General features: G+C 33.8%; 1 protein-coding gene across 2 annotated transcripts in view; it reads left to right on the top strand.

Moving 5' to 3' along the window:
• ZNF804A (zinc finger protein 804A) overlaps window positions 1-25212 on the top strand; it is a 307847-nt gene that overhangs the window by 85592 nt on the left and 197043 nt on the right. Inside the window, exon 1 of one of the 2 annotated variants that reach the window (XM_073904573.1) lies at window positions 22401-22517. The exons of the other annotated variant lie outside the window; for it this stretch is intronic. Within the exon in view, the coding sequence (XP_073760674.1) occupies window positions 22425-22517 (93 nt within the window). The 5' untranslated portion in view covers window positions 22401-22424. Of the gene's footprint in view, window positions 1-22400; window positions 22518-25212 lie in introns of those variants that run through there. 2 annotated transcript variants of the gene reach the window in all.

Here is a 25212-nt window from a genome sequence, read left to right as displayed (position 1 = left end):
TGTTTTTTATATTATCTACAAATTAGAAAAAATTTTTAACCTTACTATGTGTCAGATACTAGAGGGGTTATTTTTTACTTGTACTAAGTCACCTAATCCTCACAATAATCCTACCTGATAGTTAACTATTTTTCAGCCTTATGAAAGAAAATGATCACAGAGAGATTCAGCAATATTCTGATGGTTTTATAGCCAGTAAGTAAAAATTCTAGGACTGCAACCCTCTACCTTATTTTCAACATCTGTATTTTGCCTGTTTTTCCTATTATTTCTCTTGTCCTTGTATGAGATTCTTTCCTCACTAAATATGGTTAACAAAAAATAAAAATATAAGTTTTTAATTGGATAAGCAAATGTACATACATTTTAATATATAAAATCACTAATTGTTCATGTTTAGGTTGCAATCATCAAAACTTTAGAACATTTATTAAATAAAAACAATTATACACTAACACTTTCAACAGTACTAGAAAAAGTGACAATATGTATATTAATGGCTTTTACTCACTACTCATACAATTACTTTCATAATAACATGAAAGTAACTGAATCCTGTTGGCTATAGTCTTTATAAAGATTCTTCATAAATCATTTAGTTTGTTAAATTAAACTTGATATAATTCCATCCCCTGGGAATGTTTAGAAGTTTAGTTTTAATGAAAATGTGCTGAGAAAGAGATATCAAGTTTGCTCTTGCATTAAATATTTTATAATACCTATTATATGAATTCTTTATTAAGAATATGTCTTACTTCACTTTTTTCAAAACTTAAAGATCAAACATTAGAAATATTTTTAAAAAGCATTTTAAAAACATGAATGGTAAGTATACATATAACTAATTTTATTAACAAACATATTATTCACTTAAATTTACTCAGTTGGTTTGACAGTATAATTAGGATGGGATAAATCTATTACACTTGCTATTAAAGATGAGTTAGCTTTTCATAATTTAAACATACCTACTAGATGCATAAATATAAGGTGACAAAAAATGAATGGCTTTGCCTAACCGTTGGTTTTATTAATGCAGTAAAACTAAAAAGAAAAAAATTCCTGTTATCTCCAGATGTATCTTATCCGATGATTTGGCCTATAACCAATAGAAATACAAAATCAATCTGATTCAATTATGCATGATTTATTATCTTACATAACAGGAATCTCAGAACTTAGAGAGATTCTAGGTATAGTTAAGTAGCTATTACCAATAACATAATTTTTTTCTAGCCTGTCATTCTTGGTGTTGATTTTGGTAATTGCAAACACAGCATTTAAATACAAACTATCTAGACGATGAAGAGGAATCATCGCAGACTCACCCTCTTATCCTCACATCTCATTGCCCTGATTTGGGTCAATGAACCAATCCCTGGGAAGAGAAGTGGGACTATCATGAGCGATACAGATGATACACATTCATCTATGTGGAAAGCATGTTGAGAGCTAATTACAAGGCCAGTAACACTGAGTATACAAACAATTAAGCATACAAATAGGAGAAAAATCCAAAAGGGTAACATTTGGTAAAAATGCACCTTGCAAAATGTACACATTTTACCCACATTATTCTGTTTCATTTCATGATTACTACTGAAAATAATTTAGTTGCCTGAGGGATTTTAAAAATTATTTTTTCAGGCTTTCAATATGCTGGACAAACTATGTCCTAAGCAACTTTTCCCTAAAGTTATGAACTAAAACTTCACATCTGGGAATACTCTTTTCCACCAATCCAGTGTATACTTGATGTTGGGGATCAAATGAATGATAAACACCCAAAAGCAGGCATTTTGAACTTACTTCCATGGTAATCCCTCCCCACAGTTTATTGTACTACATTCCCCGAATCTTTGCCCCAAAGATGATTTTTCAAAGTATGGCTCTACAGCATTTTTCCCTCTTCACTTTCTATGGCTAAAACAGTTTTTAAGCAGAGTTGCTAAGTGGAAAAATAAATACAAATAGAGGTAAGGTAGGGGTGAAAAAAAACTTACAAAATTATAGAATGCTAGATTTAGGAGCACAGTAGTATATCCAAGGTTATGCGAATATAGATATATATTTTAATAATTATATTAGGTAAAATTCCTATGTTTTCTTCCTTAATATGACAAAGACTATATTTTATTTGTGATATTGCCAGTACCCTTAGCATATGTGCCATTTCATGTCTTCAGTAATATCTAATTGGGGCCTCATCATTGTCCTTCCTCTAGATAACATCCTGTACTCATCGGTTTCTTTTGTGTCATGTGTGATTATTTTTCCCTGGTAACCTTTTATTGACTGCCAGAAATGTCTATTAGCTTGATCTTCTCTTCCTTATTTAGTTAGCTATTCCTTTAAAACATAAGTCTGGCCAGATGTAATGATAAGCAGGCAGATGGCTCTGAGCGATTCTTCTTTGATAAGGAAGTAGCTTCCTCTGAAGATGTGGCTCTGCCACTGTCCTGGCCCAAGGCGTAATAAATGATTTTTGAGCTTGCACAGGATGCTTTTTAGTCCCATGAAGATAGAAAAAAAATGAACAGAAACACTGATATTTAAGAATAAAAAACCTGCATTTTCTATATGAATATTGTATTTCCTGACAATAGGGTATATAAATATTATATTTATGGATGAAAAATTGAGTTTCTGTGAAAAGATAAATCATTGTTAATAACTATCCAATTAATACAACTGTAGGAAAATTGAAATTATAGTAAATTTGTTCTGTTACAGAGGTAATGAAACCAGATCTGATTTTATTGATGACTTCTACTCATTGCATAAAAAATCTACAGTCCACTGTGTGTATGATATCTGTATTTTCTTTTTTAAAAGAATAATGTGTATTTGCATAATGAAAGGTGTTAGTGCAGTATTGCTGGAAGTTGTCGAAGTTAGTACCTAAGTAATATTTGTTTTATTCAACATTTGTTATCATTTGTAAGGATTTATTGAGTCAAGTCTGGACAACAGGTAAGGCAATAGTGAATGTTGAAAGATATCAACCTGTAATCTTAGAGGAAACGAAAATATAAATTGTGATTCATACTTAATTAAAGGACTTAATACAAGAACTAAAATTCATTACCTTGTTTGAAAAGTAAAATTATTAAATTCAGTAGATTAGCTATTACCAGGGGCTGTGAAGAATAGGAAATGGGGAATTACTGCTTAATGGTTGAGAGTTTCTGCTCAGGGGAATGAGAAAGTATTGGAAGTAGATAGTAATGATGATTGTGTAACAATGTGAATGTAGTTAATGCCACCAAATTGTATACTTAAAAATAGTTAAGATGGTAAATTTTTGTGTTATGTATACTTTACCACAATTAAAGATATTCAGACAAGGATACCAAAGGTGAAGACAATTTCATGAACATATATTCAATAAGTACTTCTAAGTCACAGCATAAATCCCATATAGAATAAATATTGTTTAACATAATGGTAGGATGAATAATGTATATTTTTTCATTCTTCTCTGTTGAGGATGGTAGGCAGGGTTTGTAGGCAAAATTTATGGACCAATGAAGTAATCTTCTCTGTCTGTCTCTATTTCTCTCTCCAAAGTAAATTCAACAATAAGTTTTAATATCTGGTGTACATAATTCATTGTACTTTTAATAATAAGCTCAAAAGTTCTGAAAGAATGATTTTCAGGTTGCTAAATCCCTTTCTTTTCTTGGCACACTTCCTCCTAACACATCAACAAAACTCAAACTGAAAGGTGAAGTTTGCCATTCTTGCTTATTTCAGTATTTTAATTGTTTTCAATAATTTGTATTTTAAATTTTCCTCAATACCAAATGCTTCAGAACTCTTTTGAATGTTACTTGCCTAGGGGTATAAAATTTTGTTTTCTGGAAAAAACTCATTTTAATGGATAAGGTATCATGAACAGTTAAATGAAATAATGATGCATCTTTGTGCTAAAAGGAATATTTTTAAAGAGCTACAAAGTAAAATTCACTTAATGATACCCTTAAACCTATTTTTTTTAATCTCAGTTTGAAATATGCAACATATCTGTCAATTCTAAGAAAACTCAAAAGAAGAAAAATTAATTAGGACTTCAGTGTGGATCAGATACCATTGAAATACTTCTAATTTTTATGGAGAGAAGATCTAGATCTCTTGCCCTTAATAACTAACACATTTATAAAATCAGATGGTTATAAATCTATACTCTATGTAGTATAAGCAAACAATTGCTAACCTTAAATAAACACTTGTATACACCGACATAAGGAATATGGCATCTGTCATGTGGTGTGCCATCCTCTCAAGCTTTGAACTGATTGTTACTTTATAATGTTAATTCTTCTGAAAGTCAAAGCATCTCTCCCTTCAAAATATTCATATATTAAACAATACTCCAAATCTAAGATTTCCCATGCAATTTTTTATAGATGATTTGTTTTTAAATGACATTCACCTAAAATTTCTCACAATATAATAAAAATCATTTTGGGCTTAGCGGTTTGGTGTTCAAGTTTTGGTCATATGCTCTAATGGTGATGTAACTACAATGACCTCATCTATTAAATGTGTACGCTAGTAACATAGCTAGAGTTGCAAACGAATTCAATAGGAAAACGCACTTGGAAGCTGGTGGTGAACAGTAACATATTTTAAGAAGGTACAGTAATGGGCGCCTGGGTGGCTCAGTTGGTTAAGCGACTGCCTTCGGCTCAGGTCATGATCCTGGAGTCCCGGGATTGAGTCCCACATCGGGCTCCCTGCTCAGTGGGGAGTCTGCTTCTCCCTCTGACCCTCTTCCCTCTCGTGCTCTCTATCTCTCATTCTCTCTCTCTCTCAAATAAATAAACAAAATCTTTAGAAAAAAAAAAGAAGGTACAGTAATTTAAAAAATTTTGTCCTAACATTATGGCTGTAGTGGAGGACAACATGATATCACTAAATTCTAGAGATAGGTGTTTTGATCTTTGCTATATATGAATATGTCATATAGCTAGATATATTTAATGTAATTTTTATAAATCTTAACTGAGGGTTCTAGAGGGGAGGGGCGTGGAGGGATGGGTTAGCCCGGTGATGGGTATTAAGGAGGGCACATATTGCATGGAGCACTGGGTGTTATACGCAAACAATGAATCATGGAACACTACATCAAAAACTAATGATGTAATGTAGGGTGATTAACATAACATAATAAAATAAAATAAAATAAAAAAATTAATATAAAATCTTTAGCTCTCATCCACCATGTGTAGACTTAAAGCCCTGTCTTTCCACTTGACTTCCATAATAAAAACTGGATATGTACAAATGGCTCCTTAGAATTTTTCTAGATTCTGTTTCTATTCTCATATTCTGTGTAGTCTTATAATACACTCTATGGTATAAAACCCATGGCTGTATGCAAAACAGCATGTAATGTAACAATAAGAGAATTGGGCAGTTAGCTATTAGATGGCACGATTTTTCCTTTTCTTAGAAATATATAGAGAAGTAAAATATACCATGTTTTTACAGAACAATTTTACTAAAAGAACAATTCATATCAATCTACTTATAAAACCTCTTTTAAAAATCACTAGAAATAAGGAAATATATAGATTTTCTAATTAAGAACATGAATTCTAAAGTACAAAATTTCATAAACATAGTCTGTAGGGGATTCTTGAATAAATATTAATTTGTCCAGCCAATGGTAATGTCTCATTGGGTGAAGAGTATCTCAGCAGAAAAAAAATGTGCTGCCAAAACAGCAAAAAAATTTAAACCTACCATAAATTTGTGAAGGGTGAAGGATGATGAGCCTGTCATGCATTTGGTGTATTTTTGAAGCCAGAATTTGACAATCGTAGCACTGTGTATTTTGTAAAGACATCAAGGAAAACTTGATTATGTAATGTGATTGCTATTACCTTTCCCATCATCCATTAAATCATGCATGCCCTGTGTTTTTCTCATTCAGTTACTACCCTCATACCATGATATAGGAATAATTTGATAAACTACTCTTTAATGAGTTTGGTGGGTTGGCAACAATTTGTTAAGGTTAAGACTTACAACTGCTTTTTAGTAAAATATTTTAACAGAGGAGAAATTCTAATGATGGACGTTTCTTATAATATCACAAGCCTCTGTGTGAAATATTACTCAAATCATGCCACAGAAGGAGCTTTTAGCACTTCTGGGTAAGCCATTCACTAAATCAACAAATCCTTACCGAATGTCACCTTTGTGTAGTAACTGAAGGTGTCCTCTCTTACCTAATCTTCAGTTAAGATTCATTGATCAGGAGGGTGAGCACTCAAAGTGGCCATCTACTGAAAACCAACACGTCTTTGGAAACGTGTCCATTTTTACTGTGCATAGTTCAGAGAAGTTTCAGGCTGGTATTTTCTTTTGTTTTTACTACTTTTATAACCATACATGTTAAACTACATTGCATAAAGCGTATAAAAACAGATTCTGCAAAATCCTTATTTGAAAATGATTCCTGGAAAAGATATGGTACTTATTTCATATACTCAAAAAACTCCATAGTAATTTGTTAAGGTGAGATATATTTAGTGAGGATAATTTGTTGAAGTAATATATATTTAGTGAGGACTGCTGCATCTGTATGGCCCTTTTGTGTCAGCACCACGGTCATGATTTTCCTTAGTGTAATTTTAACAAGGTGATATTTAGGACATTCAACTTGCTCAGCACAAAACCCTCAAAAGTTCCGCCTTTCTTTTCCCCTGAAGTACCACTGGTTATTCTAAACTAGGAAAAGAGCTACCAGTATTAGAATAGGCTAATGCACTACAGGATTCACTTTCCTTTTGGGATATATTCTAAATGTCGATATTTAAGATACAGAATTAGATTATATTTTTACATTTTCATTTATGAAATGTCTTCTCCTTTTTTTTAAAGATTTTATTTATTTATTTGAGAGAGAGAGAATGAGAGATAGAGAGCACAAGAGGGAAGAGGGTCAGAGGGAGAAGCAGACTCCCCGCCGAGCAGGGAGCCCGATGCGGGACTCGATCCTGGGACTCCAGGATCATGACCTGAGCCGAAGGCAGTCGCTTAACCAACTGAGCCACCCAGGCACCCTGTCTTCTCCATTTAGAGAAGTTTACAAAAATGAACCTACTTATAAACTCATATGTAGATACATAATATCACAAACTTATACTTCTATATGAAATATCAAATATTTCTAAAAACAAATTCCAGTGGTCTGATTTGGATGTAATATTGATATGAACTTTCATTTTTAAGTTGACTATGCTATTTTGAAATACCATCTAGTGTCTCTAGATATAGGTAAAGGGGCATAGCATAATTAAAGAAAAGTCTACATATTTCTATTTCATTAATTATTATGGTTTGGATTTATATTTTTATTTTTCTGTACATTTTTTCCTATATATCTCTCCAACAACTGTGGGAATACAGTTACTCCCTATACTCTTGGAAATAACACTTAGAGGAAATAGAACAGAATAGAACACAGAGAAATGATTTACACTTTCTTATGAGAGAAACGATAGGAGATATTTTATAATTTCCTCCTTAGATGACATGCAGGTAAACTGATTTATAAATGAGAGATACCTTCTAAAGCTGTGTATTAGATCTTACTTTCTCTAAAAAGGCAATTGAACTGTATACTAAAGCTTGATATTCAATTAAGTATGTTTTTGTCTATAATAAAACTGGGCATAGGAATATATTTTAAGAGACGAAAGCAGACAAGTTACAAGTTGTTCAACAGTATGTGTCTTCATACACATTAACTGGTGTGTGTGTGTGTGTGTGTGTGTGTGTGTGTGTGTGTGTGTGTGTATGTTTAAATCCAGGGCACAGCAGTTAATAACAGCAACACTTCACACATACTGATTCAGCACTTAATTTTTATTAGAAAACCCTAACTGTCTTCTCTCACGGTGTGAATGTGTCTGCCTCTAGGACTAGCACCATGTGTTGAATTCATTACAGTCTTTCATAGGATCCCAGGAGAGTGTATTCACAGATGTAGATTTACTGCCGACCACCCATAACTGTCTGTTTGGCCTTCATTGTGAGCACAAAGACAAGAAATTATCCAGTGGAAATAATTCATTGCAGTGTATTAAAATAATAAGCATTACTCCTAGTCAGTGATGCTGGAGGTTTATAGTTTCTGACACTTGACTCTGGTTTTGTGGCAGCCCCCAGGATTTATGTGTAATATCATATGTCCTTTCAATGTCTCACAGTAGAGTCTGAGTTTTTACAGCTTCAAAGAAAGCTCAAGGATGCTGGCACCATAGATCTGTCTATTTTATTGATTTTCCCAAAAGTGTATTTAATTATTCAGTGAAGGATCCATTTAACAATCCCATCTATTTTTAACCAATTAAGTTCACATTAAAGATTTACCAACATCATTCTAATAATAGAATGTTTCATGGCATTAATCGGCACCTACCCGGTGCTGTGATTCCATATCCTATCATGAACATAAACATCCAAAGTAAGTATGCTTTCACACATAATGAAAAAATATACATAGCTATCACCTTATAAAGAATGGTGTTTAATTACTGATGTGTCACAAAACTGTATACCTTTTTGGCATCCATATAAATATTAATAAATGAAAATATGATTTCTAAAGGAAAATAAATCTTTAGATGTGCTATTGCAAGTCTTAGAAAAAATATGATTCTATAAAATTAAAGAAAGAAGCATAACGATAATTCACTGTGGAGTCGGAGCACATATATTATTTCTGCTTATCTGCCAAACATGTTTACTAAAATGCAGGTTTCCTATTTCTTCGTATTATTATATCCCTTTTATTGCTAGATGAAAACCCAAGATTAAAAGAATTTATTAGAATAAGACATTCTTGACTATCTTTTTTAAAGAGTCATAGAATTTATGAATTGGTGGGACTTTAAAAACCGTATATTTCATACGCTTCATTTTCTAAATAAATGAATGTCCATAATGCCTTGTTAAAGTTAAGCTAATGTTAATAATGTGACAGTTAGATTTCACATTTTTTTGCCTCTTAGTCTGGGGTTATTTCTTCTTATATTGTGTTTTATAACCCCAAACTCATAATTTGTTCATTAATTTGTATTCACATGCTATTTTCTCTGAAGCCTAATTTCATAAATATTCACATGTGCAGGATATATTACAGTGGGCTCCTATTACCTATATTCCCAGGAGGAAAATTCAACTTTAGTTGCCTGATATTGACTCCTGATGTGTTTATACTTTAGCTCTGAACATATATTTAATTTTAAATCCACTTAAAAACAATACTTCCCATTTATGCCTGCCTATACATGGCTTTTTTTCTTTTTTTCTCTTTTTTTTTCTTTCTTTTTTCAATGTGTGTGTAGCTAGTTTTTTCTTTCATAAACTATTTTTCTATACCCTTTAATCTTCCTGGACTCCTTCTTACTTTGCTACCTATGATATCAGCTTGGAGTCCATGGGTATCAACATAAAAAATAAGAAAACAAAATAAGAAAAAGAAAATTTCACTAGTGCTCGACTGCTATAAGGACAAAATCAATGATGCAACTAACTTACTGTTACATACTAGAATTACCAAAGTACCATTCTGCTGTAAACTGCAAATAATGAGAGAATTTCTGTGTAAAATGGAGACTACCACCAACACTTCTCTCAAAATCTGGTTCTCTTGTCCATGGGTAACGTCTTTTAGCAGCTTGGTGTTCACCATTCCAGAACTAATTTTTTGTATAATAACTCTATATTCATTACTATTATTACATAACATGCACATATATTTACATAAATTGATCAGAATATATATATATATATATGCATATGTAGTTCTGAAATATATGTTTAATAACCTAACAGTATATAGTTGGCATTATCGAAGGTTGGCTTTCCTAGAAGCAGAGCCTGAGACAAGAATTCAAGTGCATCTAATTTACTGAAGAAATGCTCTCAGGAATAAGATTAGCAAATTTAGCAAATAAAAGTATGGTATGCCTAGTGAAATCTGAATTTCAGATAAACATTGAATATTTATTTGAAATATTTGGGGCATATTTATACTGAAATATATGTATACTTTTTTGTAATTCAGATTTATCTCAGAGTCCTTTATCTGATGACTATACTTAAGGGAAAGAGAATGAAGAAAGAGGGCGAGCAAAGGAGCTAAGCAAAAGTGTGGTATCAGTCGGACTTTTTAGCCTGATTCTGTGGGGAGCTGCAGTTCTATGGAAAGTATGAATCACACTATGAAGTTGGTCCCACATTGAGCTGACTTTTGTACCCGCATGACTTAAGTCATTGGCTGCAGGCTGTGAGGAGTGGAGATTGGATACTGGGGGAAATAACCTCCTGGAAGGGCAACACCCATTCTGACAAGGGCCATTCTCCACGGAACGTAGTAACTTTTAGCCATTAGTGGGCAACAATTGCATTAAATACAGACATGTTTATATGTTCATGCATACAAACCTACAAGCATACCTCATCTTCCTTGCAATGGAAATACCTTGGTTTACCTGACCAAACGGGTTATAGATTATCAATACAACATAAGGAATGCCTTCTTATAGTTGGCACTTAGAACATCTCTTAATCAGAAGGTGGATTGAGGCTTCTTCTTGCTTTCCATAGTATCAACTCTTTGTTTTTTATAAATTTTTACAGTTTTTATTAATAACTGAGATGGTCACATCCTCTCCTTATTATTCTTACAAAACTTAGATCTCATAATTTATTGAATAGAGTGAGATGGCTATTTTATTATCCCTTCACAACATTTACATTCTTTAGAAGTCAGTTGTAATTTCTATAAACACTAGTAAGAGTTCTAACTGGACTAAAATTACAATATCTATTGGGTTTTTATATTACTACTGGTGGGAAACTTTCATTTCTGCACTTCTATAATAATGTTAATTTCAAACGTATTGTAGCTCTTTCCAGAATATGATACATATATGAGTCTCTTATGCCAAGTGACACCTGCTGGTCAGAGGAAAACAATAAATTAGTGTCTAAGGAGCTAAAAGCAGGTCAAAGCATACTTTCCAAGTCAAGATTAGATTAAGAAAATCAAAGCATACTTTCCAAAAGTCAAGATTAGATTAAGAAAATCAAAAGGCGACCAAATGAATTGTGTGTTAGATAAAAATATTAATTTCAAGTGATGGGAAAAAACAGACTAAATTCAAACTAGGATTGAAGCCTCTGGTATATAGGATCAAGTTTGGAATCTAGTGGAGACAATGTACAGAAGTAAGGGCAGGCTAGAAATAAATGATAAAGGTCCAGGTTGATTACTGGAGAGTTTAGATGTATCTGGGACTTGCCTGCTTTGGATTTCTGGGGTTTTCTCTAAAGGACCAGAGGTTCAGGGAATGCCACCTCTCCTCCCTATAAGTTGTTATAAAATGTTTATTATTTCAGGAAACACTGTCCCATGCAACATACTTCCCATTGAACTGATATTTTTATATCATACAAATAAATCAATTAATCTTTTAAATAGTTTGACAATATAAGTTTATTATAAAATTAACATATGTTTCTTCTTGGGAATTTGGGAAATATCAAAATGTACAGGAAAAAATCCACCTTTAATCACTCCTAAACAATAATTGTTAACACTTCTTTATTCTCTCTTCCTCTTTTTTTACTAGCATATCATTTTAACATAATGGTAATCAGATGGCTTATGTAAAATTAAATATGCTGATTAAAATATCTGTTCTCTTTGACCATATATAAATATCTGCTTGTTGTGAGTAATTTAAAAATGTAGAAGCAAAAATGAGATGAAGAATCACCCAGAACCCCAAAGCCTAGGAAAACAACTATTGCTATTTTGATATTTTTGGGTTATTATTATTCAACATTAAAAAAAATAGTGATTCCATGGGGCACCTGGATGGCTCATTCAGTTAAACATCCAACTCTTGATTTTGGCTCAGGTCATGATCTCAGGGTGGTGAGATCGAGCCCTGTATGGGGCTCTGCACTGGGTGTGGAGCCTACTTAAGATTCTCTATCTCCCTCTCCCTCTGTCCTTCCCCACACCTGTCTCCCTCTCTCGCTCTGCCTCCCTCTCTAAAAAAAAAAAAATTGTTATTCTAATAATTCAATATAAACATCATCAGTGTAAAATATTACTAACTTTTATAATGAAAAATATTATGATGGTCTCTTCATCTGTGAAGGGGAGAACTATATTTTAAATAAATTCTATTAAAATGAATCCTTATTTTAAAAATCTAGTTATTATCATTACAAGATATAGAATTAAATAGGACATAATGTTGATTTAAGAGGTCATTAACAAGTCAAGAGAAGCTGTGATATTTGTGAAGGGGATAAAGAAGCTCAAGAAAGACAGTTTCTATAACATGCAAAGATGAGGAAGAAGAGAAGCAGTTGAGTCACTTACTATATGCCCCATCTTTGTTTCTGGTCATGGAAGATGTATGAAACAATTTCAAAATCCAAATGAATTCCCAAGTTTGATATTTCAGTTGATTTACAACTACCATTTATATTAGAAAATGATAGAAAATCAGAATATATGGCTAATTCCATAATTTTATTTAATCTGCTAATGTATGAATCTAAGTGCAGAGTTAGAATCACAGAATAATATATTTAATCATCCACAAGAGATGCTCTCATGGAAAAAGCACCAATCAAGATATAGTAATTCAAAGAACTAATCTTATAAAAACTGAGTGTTTAGTTGTTTTTCTAAAATTAAATAATGTGAGAAGTTACCACCAGAAAAATGACACAAGTGCACATAGAAAGTCAGCAACATGCATTGCATTCTTTTTTTTTTTTAAAGATTTTATTTATTTATTTGAGAGAAAGTGACAGAGAACGAGCAGGGGAGGGACAGAGGGAGAAGCAGACTCCTCTCTGAGCAGGGAGCCTGATGCGGGGCTCAGTCCCAGGACCGTGGGATCATGACCCGAGCCAAAGGCAGATGCTTAACCAACTAAGCCACCCAGGCACCCTATGCATTGCATTCTGTAATATTTTAAAAGTTAGGTTTCCGTTTGATTGAGCCTTATAATTTAAGAACTGCAAGAGAGTTTAGAAACCATGTATCTATTTCAGTGGCTTTTAAACTATCCACAGTAGAGCACAAAGATTGCACAAAGGAGACATCAGAATATGATGTTGATATTCATTAGGTGGCTCTAGGTCCTCTGCATATCTACTTTATATCCCAATATATTGAACTTTTGTGTGAGATTTTATTTGGAAAAAGAAGAGTTTTAACTGCTTTAAAAAAAGAGTGAAAATTCAGATTTAATTTGGGCCTATTTTATGTCAGGTGTGAGAAATTAACAGTCATTCCAGTCAAGTTCACACACTGGTTAATTCAAACCAAGACTAAGTCTTCTAAAAGTGCTAAGTTCTGGGGCACCTGGGTGACTCAGTTAAGCATCCGACTCTTGATCTCAGCTCAGGTCTTAATCTCAGGATCATGAGTTCAAGCCCTATGTTGGGCTCCATGCTGGGTGTGGAGCCTATTTAAAAAAAAAAAAAAAAAAAGGTGCTAAGTTCTTTCAACTTCATACCTCTGCTGTTTGTGTAGATTTGAAGACCTAAGTCTTCTAAAAGTGCTAAGATAACATTCTTTGCACTACACCATAATAATATATACAGAATATACAATCTAGTTTGTGGTATGAAGAGCGTGAACAGTTTAACCATTATAAAAGGTTAATATCCTTAAAGTTTGTAAGTTAAGTTTAACTTTAATACCCAAAGTTTATTTCTGTAGGCAGGGAAATTATAACCTTGGTAACTTCTCTTTTAAAGCTAAAATAATGTTTCAATCACATTACTGAAAAAGAAATATACCACCACTATCATAATCACTCAGCAGCCTAAAAATAAAAGGTTCTTGTTGGCTGAGACAACCTGTTCTGCCTAAATCTTTGTACCTTCATCTATTTTGGGAGGGAAAGATTAAATGATATTAAATAAATGATCCTTTTCAGTCTATATCCTTTAGGATGCTTTATACTGCAAATGGTAAGAAATGCTCATTTAAATTGGCCTCTTGAGTGAAGAAATTTATTACTCCACGTAATAGAAAATGCAGACATATGGTAGACTCTGAGGTTTGAGGACTCAGCAGCTCAAGTATGTCATGTGTAACTCAAGTTTCATTCTCTCTCTCAGTTTGGTATTCTCAGGGCTGGAGATATTCTTAGCAGGAAAATAGATATCTGAAGAAGATCTGCTTGCCATATCTAAACCTGATAATGTCCACAGGTAGAGGGAAAAATACATTTTCTTATGATTTTCTTATAGAAGATAACGTTTTTGTAGAAGCAACCCAGTTGACTTGCTGTCATGAGTGATAGATTAGGGTTGGCTCGTGTGAATATTCTTGTACCAGTCATTGGCAAAGAAGATGAACTGAACCAATCATGCCCACCCCTCGGACTAGATATAAGTTCACATTACCACGAAACACATAATTATGTGCATGGTGCATGGAGGTGGACACCTGAATAAAATTGGGAATCTGTGACTACAGAGAGGGCAGGACTGGATGATCATTAGGCAAATATCTGTGTCCACTACACAATGTTCACAACATATGGCTGTATTTATAATCCGTAATTATCAATGGTAATGAGATCAGACAAAGTAAAACTAATCTGAATTTGAATACAGTCCTCAAATATCATTCTAGGAATTCTTACCCAAGCCTTCTCTAACCATTTAAACCTTTGTTAGAATCAGTTTAAAAATAACAGAACAGATTTGCATTGATAATACTAATCTGAATGCTTTCAATGAGTTAAATATTTAGGCATCATGATGCTTAATGATGCATTGATTACAGAGAAAATGAAATGCTGAATCTTAGTAACCAAATGACCTCAGGAAATTGGCACTGAAAATGACCAGAGCCATCGCCAAGCTGCAAACCTCACTGTTTGTTTGGACTTGAAGCCTTGAGCCAGCTCTTAGAGCAGCACGACTTAAATAGTTCCACTAAGGAACCCAGTGTAACACTAAGTGGCATGTCAGGATATCCAAAAATGTAGTCCTGAGAATCAGTCTAATGTTGCCATCATCATCGCACAAAATAATGCCACTGAGCAGATCAGATGAGGGCTGCTAAGATATAAAATAGAAAGTTACAAACAATGATAAACAACATTTATTGAACGCTTATTTTGTGGTGCCAGCTCTAAGTGAACTAAAAATCTGCAACCAACATTGAAGTCGGGTGCTTCTATTAATGTTGTCATCCTCATTTTATAGACAAGAAAATGAGTCAGGGAAAAGGTAAGGAAGCCACGTGGTTAGTAAGTAGCAGAGTTTGTAATCCCATTCCAAAATATGGCACTAGAGCCCATGCACTCTTTTTTTTTTTAAAGATTTTATGTACTTATTTATTCATAAGAGACAGAGAAAGAGAGGCAGAGAGAGAAGCAGGCTCCCCACTGAACAGGGAGCCCTATGCGGGACTTGATCCCAGGACCCTGGAATCATGACCTAAGCCAAAGGCAGACACTTAACCATCTGAGCCACTCAGATGCCTGAGCCCATACTCTCTTAAATACTATGCTATCCTGCCTCTAATGGAAGTGCAAGAAAGAAGAAACATGTAATTGTAATACAAGAACTGGCTTCACGTCCACAAAGAGAAAGGGACTAACACACCTACTTAAGAAAGAATCTGGGAAGTTGGATTATTTTTTATTCTAGAAGATAAAAAATGAATTTATATAAAACATCTTAGTATATTACTTAAATAGTGACTTTTTTTCTGTTTGCAGTATAAGTATGTGCTTATTTATACTGCTCAGTGAAATCTTTTGAAACCATGTTGCTTCAGTTCATTTCCAGACTGCATAGTCCATGGAGAATATGGAAATAAACTTGGTATAATTCTATAAGAATAACACCAGTATTCCAAGGTCAAATTTGTAAACTTAATTTAAATGTGGGTAATTTTTTTCCTAAAAATAATGTCCAGCATTTTTATTAGATGTAAAGTTGGCCTAATTAATGCATAAGTGTTCTTGTTAAATGCATAAATGACTGAATAATTAATAAATTTCACTTAGATTGGTAGAATATACTTGTCAGTCCTGCTTTTTTCCATTATATCTATTGAAAAATATTTTCTATAAAAACTAGTATTCAGGACACTTGAGGTTCATGTAAATCCATAACCATTCCAAGGCTCTGGATAGCCTGTAATCAAAATGGAACACTGAGAATCATATGAAGTGCATTTGAAAGTGAAATAAATGATTGACAGTCGATAATAAAGAACACATATATCCGATCCATGCTTAAATCAAGGAGGGAAAACTTAAGAAATGACATCAGGGCAGCCACAAATTTCACCCTGTAAATCCATTGAAAAGCAGCCTTCAATAACAAAGACCAGCTGAAGACAGCATTTTCTGAAAACAAAATCAACAGAAAGTTTAAACTGGTAGAAACTGCCATTGGAAAATCCGTGTGAGAGGAGGACAGTTTTCACTTGACATGTGGCGTTGTCTAAACCAAGTCAGAACTGCATTAACAGCAAACCTGTAAAATTCTAAACAGTGGGTGAATATGGGTATACAATTTGCAAAGTACTGTTGGTCGCGTGTTAACCTAGAAGAGATAAAGAAGGGGATGATGTGCAGTGTTTGCCTTTTTATGATGGTATACAAATTAATGTAAATCAGTGATCAAATCCTCCCCAAATCAATAGTGTCACAGTAAATAGAATACCAAGAGCACAAAAATGGTATCACAGTAGAATAGAGCCAAAGACATTTCAGCGTTTCTAGGGTAAATTTTTAAGGAACAACTAGAAAGATACATTATAAGACAATATAGAAAAGCAAGAGTCCTTTGCATCCTGCTAAACTATATGTTTTATTTCTCTCAATCATTAATTTTTCCAAAATAATTTGTAAGTATTCCTGTTTTCTTCCTTCAGATTGTATTTTAGTTATTTTATACTGTTGCCTGAAGTCATTGGTAAGAGGGCAAATTAATGTCAAGCTTTGATTCGAATGAGGCTAGCTGTTTTGCTTGCCAGTCCTTATAGTCTTATTATGCCTTAGAAACATTTCATCGAAAGGGGAAAAAAAAGGAGGGGGGGTTTAGTCCCACTGGATTTCTAGATAATCAAGTGGGCATTAACAAATTGATTTTTTCAGAAATCAAGTTCTTTTTTTTCTTCCACTTACTATCATAAAAATCTGAAGGCAAATGAAATATAATAAATTCATAGGACAGTCTCCCTGGGAAAATGCTATTAGTGCAGAATTGCTAACCACGAACAAATTACTGCAATTAGAGTTACCGGAGTGGCATTGTAAGACCAATCTACCTCACTGAAGATATTTGATTCCAGAATTTGTGTTCCTTACAGTAATATTAAGACTCACTGAATGAATAAAGGGAGATATTTAATGATTATTCATTTGATAGGGTGACTTGGTGTCAAAAGGTGTTCCTCAGAGTTTAGATTCTTGTAAATCTGGTGTAATTATATGTCCTTTGGGAAATTCAACTACATCTCTATCTTAAAATAAGAGCTACAAGGAAAATCGCTCTTTATAAGCTAGTTGTAGAATAAAAACGGCTCTTATTTAAAGAATCTTGAGTTTTTCACTGCTAACATATCTGCCTAAATCCATACATACTAATATGTTTTAATTATAGTCAAAATTAGTTTATAATTAAACTAATCTGTTTAATTATAGAGGTCCATGCAGTTTAAATATAGAACTTAATCTGTGATAATCTTCAGTAGTCTTTCTCAAGTTTTGATTTGATGAGATAATTGAAAAATTGAAATTGTTTAAAAACTGTCACATACCGTGGAGATATGAATTTACAGGCAAGAAACTGAAAGGATCAAGAACAAATCAGAAGAATTACAGAAATCAGAATACTTCTAGGCTCCAATGATGATAACAGGAGAGTGAGAGCTCTCTAAAATTCATATAATGCCCTCTCTCTATTTATCTCTGTCTTTCATCTATCATCTATCTTTCTATCTACCTATCTAATCATCTATCTATGGATATATATAGTATATAACTCATTTTAGCTAAACTTTCAACAATGAAACTTACACTGAACTGCATTTCATAATGTAGAATTACAAATATCTTAGAGAAAATGTTACAATTTAAAAAAAATTAGATTATCATTTTAAAAATAACTTCTCTTCTAGTACTTGATAGTTTCTCAAATCATCATGTTTTGAATTATCTTTTCAAATCTAAATTATTAACTTAGATAAAGATCTAGAAACAATTTTCATCAAACTTTTCAGGAAGAATTGTACAATAGATGACAGAATTAGAGTCAAAGAGTATCTCCAAAGACAAAAAATAAGTTCCAAATAATATGGTGAATTTTAACAAGAATAAATATAGGGTCTAGTATTTTGCTTCAATAAATCAGCTTTATGATTTTGGCTACTGTAGATTGAATTTAAAGAGCAGAATATGTCTGGTAGAATGGCTTTTTCCAATTAAGACACATACAAATTTATAAAAATTTGTATAAACATGGCACACTTCTGCTGTTAATCAGCTTCTAGTGTATTGGAGGGTACAAAGAGAAAAAGACAACACAGTGGAGTGTGGCCATGTCTGTGAAATGATCAGGGTTATCTGCAGAGAAGGCATACCTCACCCGGATTGGCAGGAAGAAGAAATGGCTCCCAGGAGTGATAACACTCAACCTGTTTTAACAGTGCATCTTGGCTATAATAAGCTATATGGAAGAGACAAATGGGAGTTAATACTGGGAAAGTAGAGAGGCTGTTGATCATCAGAGTTCCAGTATGGAATGCGAAAGTGTTGGCCTTTATCCTTTGAGTGATGACAAAGTTGTTGTGATATTTAAGCTGCACAAGTGTACTAAATAAGCATCATGATGAAACTTAGAAGTACATGCTGATTTCAAAAATCACTGAATTTTCAGTACAAACTACTTTGTTTTATTTCAAAGATGTGAAAAGTATGAACTATGATTCCTCACATTGAGGACCTTAAGGAGAGTTGTAGGGGTAACATCTCAAATTTTAATACTTTTAAGATAGGTTGATAGCTGATAAGTGAATCCAGAATAATTATTGGGATATAAAGAAGATTGAGAACACTACCAGACTGAGTTTCAGGAAGACATCATAAAAGACACAGAAGTGAGTCCTCAAAAGATCGGTACAATGACCAAAGGAGAAATAGAGACATTGAGAAGGTAGTTCAAAATATAGTGTGTTGAAAAGATGCTCAAAAGTTTAAGTTCATGTGGAAGAGTACTGGAAAAATAAATCGGAAGGGTAGAGAATGTTTGGATAGTGAAATCCCTTTAATGAAAGAGTTAAAGGGTTTGGACTTTCATTAATAAAGTTTTTTGAAGAGAGAATGAAAAGCCCAAATAAAATGTCTTAGCCTGGGTTCCTAAGAAAACATAGCCTGAGGCATAAATTTATCTGCTCTTATTTTCTTAGAGAGTACATCTCAAAAGAACAGAAGTGAGGGGCAAGGGAGGAGAAAGAGCCAGAATTAAGTCAGTCACTTCTAAGTGGAATTGATACTCAATCCTTGAGAGGCATCCTGAGGAGCCATATAACGTGTCAGGACTCTCCTCATGGAGATAAAGGAAAAAGTAAGAATAACGTAACCACCTTTTCTCAAATTACATTAGTTAAACATTCACCTTGTGAGCTGTTAATATCCCTGCTCTTCCAGATTGTGAATTGGACAAGAAATTGAGGCAAAGTCAGATGTCACCTGTTTGAGGTTGCTCAGAGAGCCCAAACTAGAAGCAAGTGATTCATACACCGATGGTAGGAAATATATAGAAGATTTCTGATTTGGTGATGTTTTATAAAAATTGACATGACAACATAATCAAGAAAAATATATTAAAGATGGAAAGATTAACTAGAAAAAAAATTGGCTTAGGTGGACACAGTAAAGACCTTTATTAGCATAGTAGTATTTGGAGTGGGAAGAAAAAAATTACTCGGAGAAGGTGTAGGAAAAAATAACACCGGGGCCTAGCAGGTGACTGGATATGGGATGACAGACGACAACAAATAAGATACCATATTTTTAAAGCCTGGTTTGAATGGTGATACCATTCTCATAGGAAATGTTTTTTTTGTTGTTGTTGTTGTTGACTTTGTTTTCTCAGCATATGTTAATGTTAAATACACTTTAGACATACAGAATTCAAAAATGTGCTGTTTTCATCAGTAACCACATTCTAACCATGCATATAGAAAGTTCAACTAAACAGATAATATAGACTTATATTCTCATTTCTACATTTAGTAAATATATCTCCTGCTTCCTGTCTCAGACTGTAACTACAGCAACCTTAGTCATTTGTGCAGTAACCTAGGGAGTCAGGGATGACTTCTTTCCAAAAGAGTAATGACATCTATTATTTCTGTTTTCCAGAAGTGTAGGATTATGCTGCATGATCAAAAGTTCATCTCAGAGCGTTTCTATGATATTTTTTAATACAAAATAACTTCCCACCCTCCACACAAACAATATCTATGCATTTTGACATATGAATATTTCACATTCAACCCAGAAAATTGGTTCAGAGCTTCAAAACAGAAAAGAATGGCTGTCATTGCATAATGTTAACTGAGGAACAAACTGATGACCTCTCTTCCTGACTACCTGATCACTTTGTTCATGAGCCTATTGGGCAAAGACAGGCGTGACTGGGGAAGGAGACAGACTGGCATCCACCGAACAGGTCATCCTAGTCACTTGATAATTAAAATCCTCCTCTGCTGAAATGATTCTGTGATGGGCATTCATGTGGAACACAAATGTCATCACATTTTTTGCCCATTCACAGAGAGCTATTCACATTCCTCTTCCCCAGATTTCCTTGTCACCAATTTTCCAGTCCCATCCCTTCCAAGTCCCCGACTATCCTGCCAAACCGTCAGCTACAATTCATAAATCGGGAATGTAACCACATGTCTGGCCATTTCGCTAGCCAAGCAAAATGAACAAGCAGGTGTGCTGCTCGAAGTTCTTCCCATTGGGAAGAATTTCCTTCACCATGTTCTTTTAGGGATGTTCTAGAAAGGGACTGCTGTTCTACTTTCAGGGGCTTGCATATCATGACAAACCATCTGCAAACCAGGCCCAAGTCTCTTCTTCCTCTGTCAACCAGTTGAAGTTCCTGGAAGGCCATAGGTTCACACTGAGAGAGAGAAGAGCATAGCAGGAGTGCAGACCATGGGTATTTGGGCCGCTTTTTCAGGTAACTTAACTGTGCCTACAGGGCCTGCTTGTGCCTGCTTTCTTGTATAGCACTTTCACTTAATGATGTAGTGCTGCTGTGCATGCCCAACCTAGGGCTTGGTGGGTCACACAGCTGGGCATCTGGCTTTGATGAGAGGTAGGTACACCAAGAATGACGTTCAAACTCTTTATTTTAAGTCATTCCAAGACCTGCTTACTACTCCAATCCCCCTCACACTTCACACTCTCGAAACTCTAGCCTTACTACCGTTGAGCCTTCACAGGGCTGGTCCCTTCTTGTCAATCAGTTTTCAGCTCACGTGAACACCATCTTCCCAGACAGAACTTTCCTGAATACCAAATCCAATCTCCTTGTACACCCTGTCTGTTACTTCAACAATTTTGTTTTCCTTTTTTTAAAATTTTTATTTATTTTTGTATTTAATTGAGAGAGAGAGAGCACAAGAGGGGGTAGGGTCAGAAGGAGAAGCAGACTCCCTGCTGAGCAAGAAGCCCGATGTGGGACTTGATCCTGGGACTCCGGGACCAACTGAGCCACCCAGGAGCCCAACAATTTTGTTTTCTTGAGAAATATATCATCACATGAAATGACCTTGTTAGTGTCTGCTGTGATATGGAAAGAGTTGATGAGGAGGCTTTGTGCTGCCATTTGGAGTATTGCCCGATTTCTCTTGGTGTGAAGGCTGTCCTCAAAACTTTCCAAGTCTGTTTTGACCCTCTGAAAGTAGACTTTTACCTGAAGAAGCAAGTTCTCTTAGGATCTTCTTTTACCTTCACAAATGAATCCAAGTAATATAGATATGAAGATATATTGGTGTGATGGTTAATTTTATGTGTAAACTTAACTGGGCCAAGGGATGCCCAAATATCTGGTTAAACATTATTCCTGGGTGTGTCTGTGTGGGTGTCTCTGGAAAGCATTAGCATTTGAATTGGTCTGCTGAGTAAAGCAGATGGCTCTCCACAATGTGGGTGGGCACCATCCAATCCCTTGAGGGCCTGAATAGAACAAAAAGACAGAGGAACATTGAACTCTCTCTCTCTCTCTCTGCCTGATTGCTTGAGTAGACATCAGTCTTCTACCTTCAGCACTCCTGGTTCTCAGTCCTTAAGACTGGAATCTACACCTTTGGCTCTATGGTATTCAAGACTTCAAACTACACAACTGACTTTCCTGGGGTTCAAGCTTGCAGATGGCAGATCATGGGACTTCTCAGCCTTCATAATCATGTGAGCCAGTGCCTTATAATAAATCTCTTTATTTATGAGAAAAAATACATATATATATATATATATATATATATATATCCTCTATGATTCTGTTGATTGTCTTTTTCTGCAAAACCCAACCAACACAACTGGAAATGTATTTAAACTGCATTCATATATTTTAATCATATTGAATATTAAATCATTTGAAAGTATGTACATATGCCTGTCTTCTCAGAACATGTTTTTTGTGTTTCTATTGTTATTCTGAGGGCAGTCCTGTAAATGAGTGGAGATTTAATAAGGCGAACATCGGTTGAATATAAGAAGTACTTTTGTGTATTTGATATAATCAAAAATGGTACATAGTGTATATGAATGTAGAGTTCAGTATACTAAATGATTTTAAAAAGACAACTGATGCTCTTCTTCTGGAGGCCAAAAAGAATATTAAATAGAATTATTTTAATAAATGAGACATAGTAATAGTTGATCTCTAAAGGTGATTTCCAGATAAGTAAAAGTTTACTTGTTGTTGAAATGAACTTTTTTTTTAAATTCTCTGCTCTAAATATAAGCTTTATAGTATAGAGCTTTCCTTTCTTTAATTTTTCCCTTTTTTTTGTAGTATTATATATGTTAATGCCAGCTGTTTTCTCCATAAAAGCCTACACAACAATAACATTATATATATATGTATATATATATGTGCATAATTTATAGGAATTATTTTTTATTTCTTTCATATATACAATTTATTTTTATTTCTTTCATATATGCAATTTCTTTCATATATACAATGTTTATATTTCTTTGTGGGCTTCACACTAGAAGTTCAAATAGCATTTATTAGAAGAAATGTGTCTAATTTATATTTGTCATCCCATCTTCTTTTTCTTGACACAGTGGAAGAATCCCCATGTCTTTACCTTCTTGGGCTCTGAGGTGGTGTGATTCTCTGCCAACATTGGGATACTGCTTCTTGATTTCTCAGCCTTTTGACTATGACAAAGATTGCTATTTTCTTTATAAGCCAGCTCTGTGTGTTACTCTGGGAGCCATTCCTGGGCAAGCCTATCCTCCATACTCTCAACTCACTTGATTTGCATCTAGTTCCCTATATTATAAGCCCTGTTTACTTAAGATAGCTAAATTGGATTTTGTTTTCTGCAACTTAAACTTAGCTAATAAAAGGATCCAACCCTTGTTTCAATTCCCATAATTATGTAGGAATCTCTCTTGATGAAACTTCTCGTTTCAGTATTGAAAAAAATGCTGCCTTTCTTCTATGAGTGAGAGATTGTGTATGACACCCTAATGAAACTTATCTTAGTAGTCATAGTTGTATTTTATATTTTTCCCCTTATAGCATAAGCTCCTCAAAACAGTAACTATGCACCATATACTGTTTCATTCCTTACAGTGTCTACTTCTCATATTTGGATAATATTTTGAGAGGAAAGAAAATTATAAGTCCGATTTCATTTCAGGAATATTACTGATAATCCAAGATAACAAAAATGTTAATGATGCATTCATTTCTTAGATATTTCATTATAAAAGGTATATATCTAATAATCAACTATTAAATACTGCCTTTTATACTATTATTGTTCCTTTTCCATGTATAGATAAAAAATGCATATTCAGTGCAAAGCAATGAAAAATTGTCCTTAATGCCAAAAAGGAAATGATGTGCCTTTTGAGATGGAAATGAAATTTTTATTTGGGTTATTTCATATTCAAGTTAATACACATGAGCAATTAAATAAGGTCATTTTGAGACATTTTAGTGATGTGCAGATGCTAACTAAAGAACAGGCTAAGCAGTAAGATTTTGTTTAGAAAATACTTGCATAGAGATTTTATTGGCTATACCTTAACAGTTATAATAAATCATTCCACTGTATTTTAATTTTTTTTTTTTTACCTCTAAACACCTCTGATTAGCTAGAACTACTTGTATACTATATATAAGGTGGTGTATAGTAGAATCGTGTTGGAAATGTGTGACCATTTCTGAATGCTTGCCTTGTCTGACTAAAAACAGAAAAGCCATCCAGAAAGATTCAGATGTCTTCTTACATTGCCTACTGTTCATCTCATCTGACAATCTCAGGTCAGCAAAAACAAAATCACATTCACTTGCATACACTGTTCCCTTGCTGCCAGCACTTAAATTTTTCCATTTTATTTTCATATTTACAAATTATTAGTATGCATTATTTATACATCTAGAAACTACATTTCTGAGTCTTATAATTGTTACCATATTTTGTTTCATTTTGTGTGTTAAAACATGTTTACATTTGATCAGATGGATAAAAGCTAGCACTGTTTATTTTCAAAGATGACTTTTGCAATTTGTGAACTCTTCCAAAGAGCTAAAAAGAGAGTGAATTTAGTAAGAAGTCCACTGTCCCACCCCAAATCAATAACAAGTGCCATTCCTAGAAAAGCATATTTCCTCACATGTCTTCATGTCACATATTTAATCAAACACAAACAAATCACAAGTTCTTCATGGCGTCTATTAGACTCAGAAAAGGCCAGCATAATCGTTAAAACTTTGCTTTTGTAGGACATTGAATAGTTCATATTTTGATCTCTCTGAATTTGAATCTTTTTTTAATGTGGATTTTTCCATGGCATTCTTGCAAAAGGAGAGCTTACTCTAAAATACAGTGATAAAAATGTTACAGTTCTGTATAGTCTC

This window comes from Callorhinus ursinus, unplaced genomic scaffold (genome assembly GCF_003265705.2).
Source record: "Callorhinus ursinus isolate GAN/ISIS: 27379988/994484 unplaced genomic scaffold, GSC_fseal_2.0 scaffold2, whole genome shotgun sequence".
Taxonomy (NCBI): domain Eukaryota; kingdom Metazoa; phylum Chordata; class Mammalia; order Carnivora; family Otariidae; genus Callorhinus; species Callorhinus ursinus.
The sequence above is the reverse complement of the archived record's forward strand: the minus strand, read 5'-3'. Positions and strand labels throughout refer to the sequence as shown.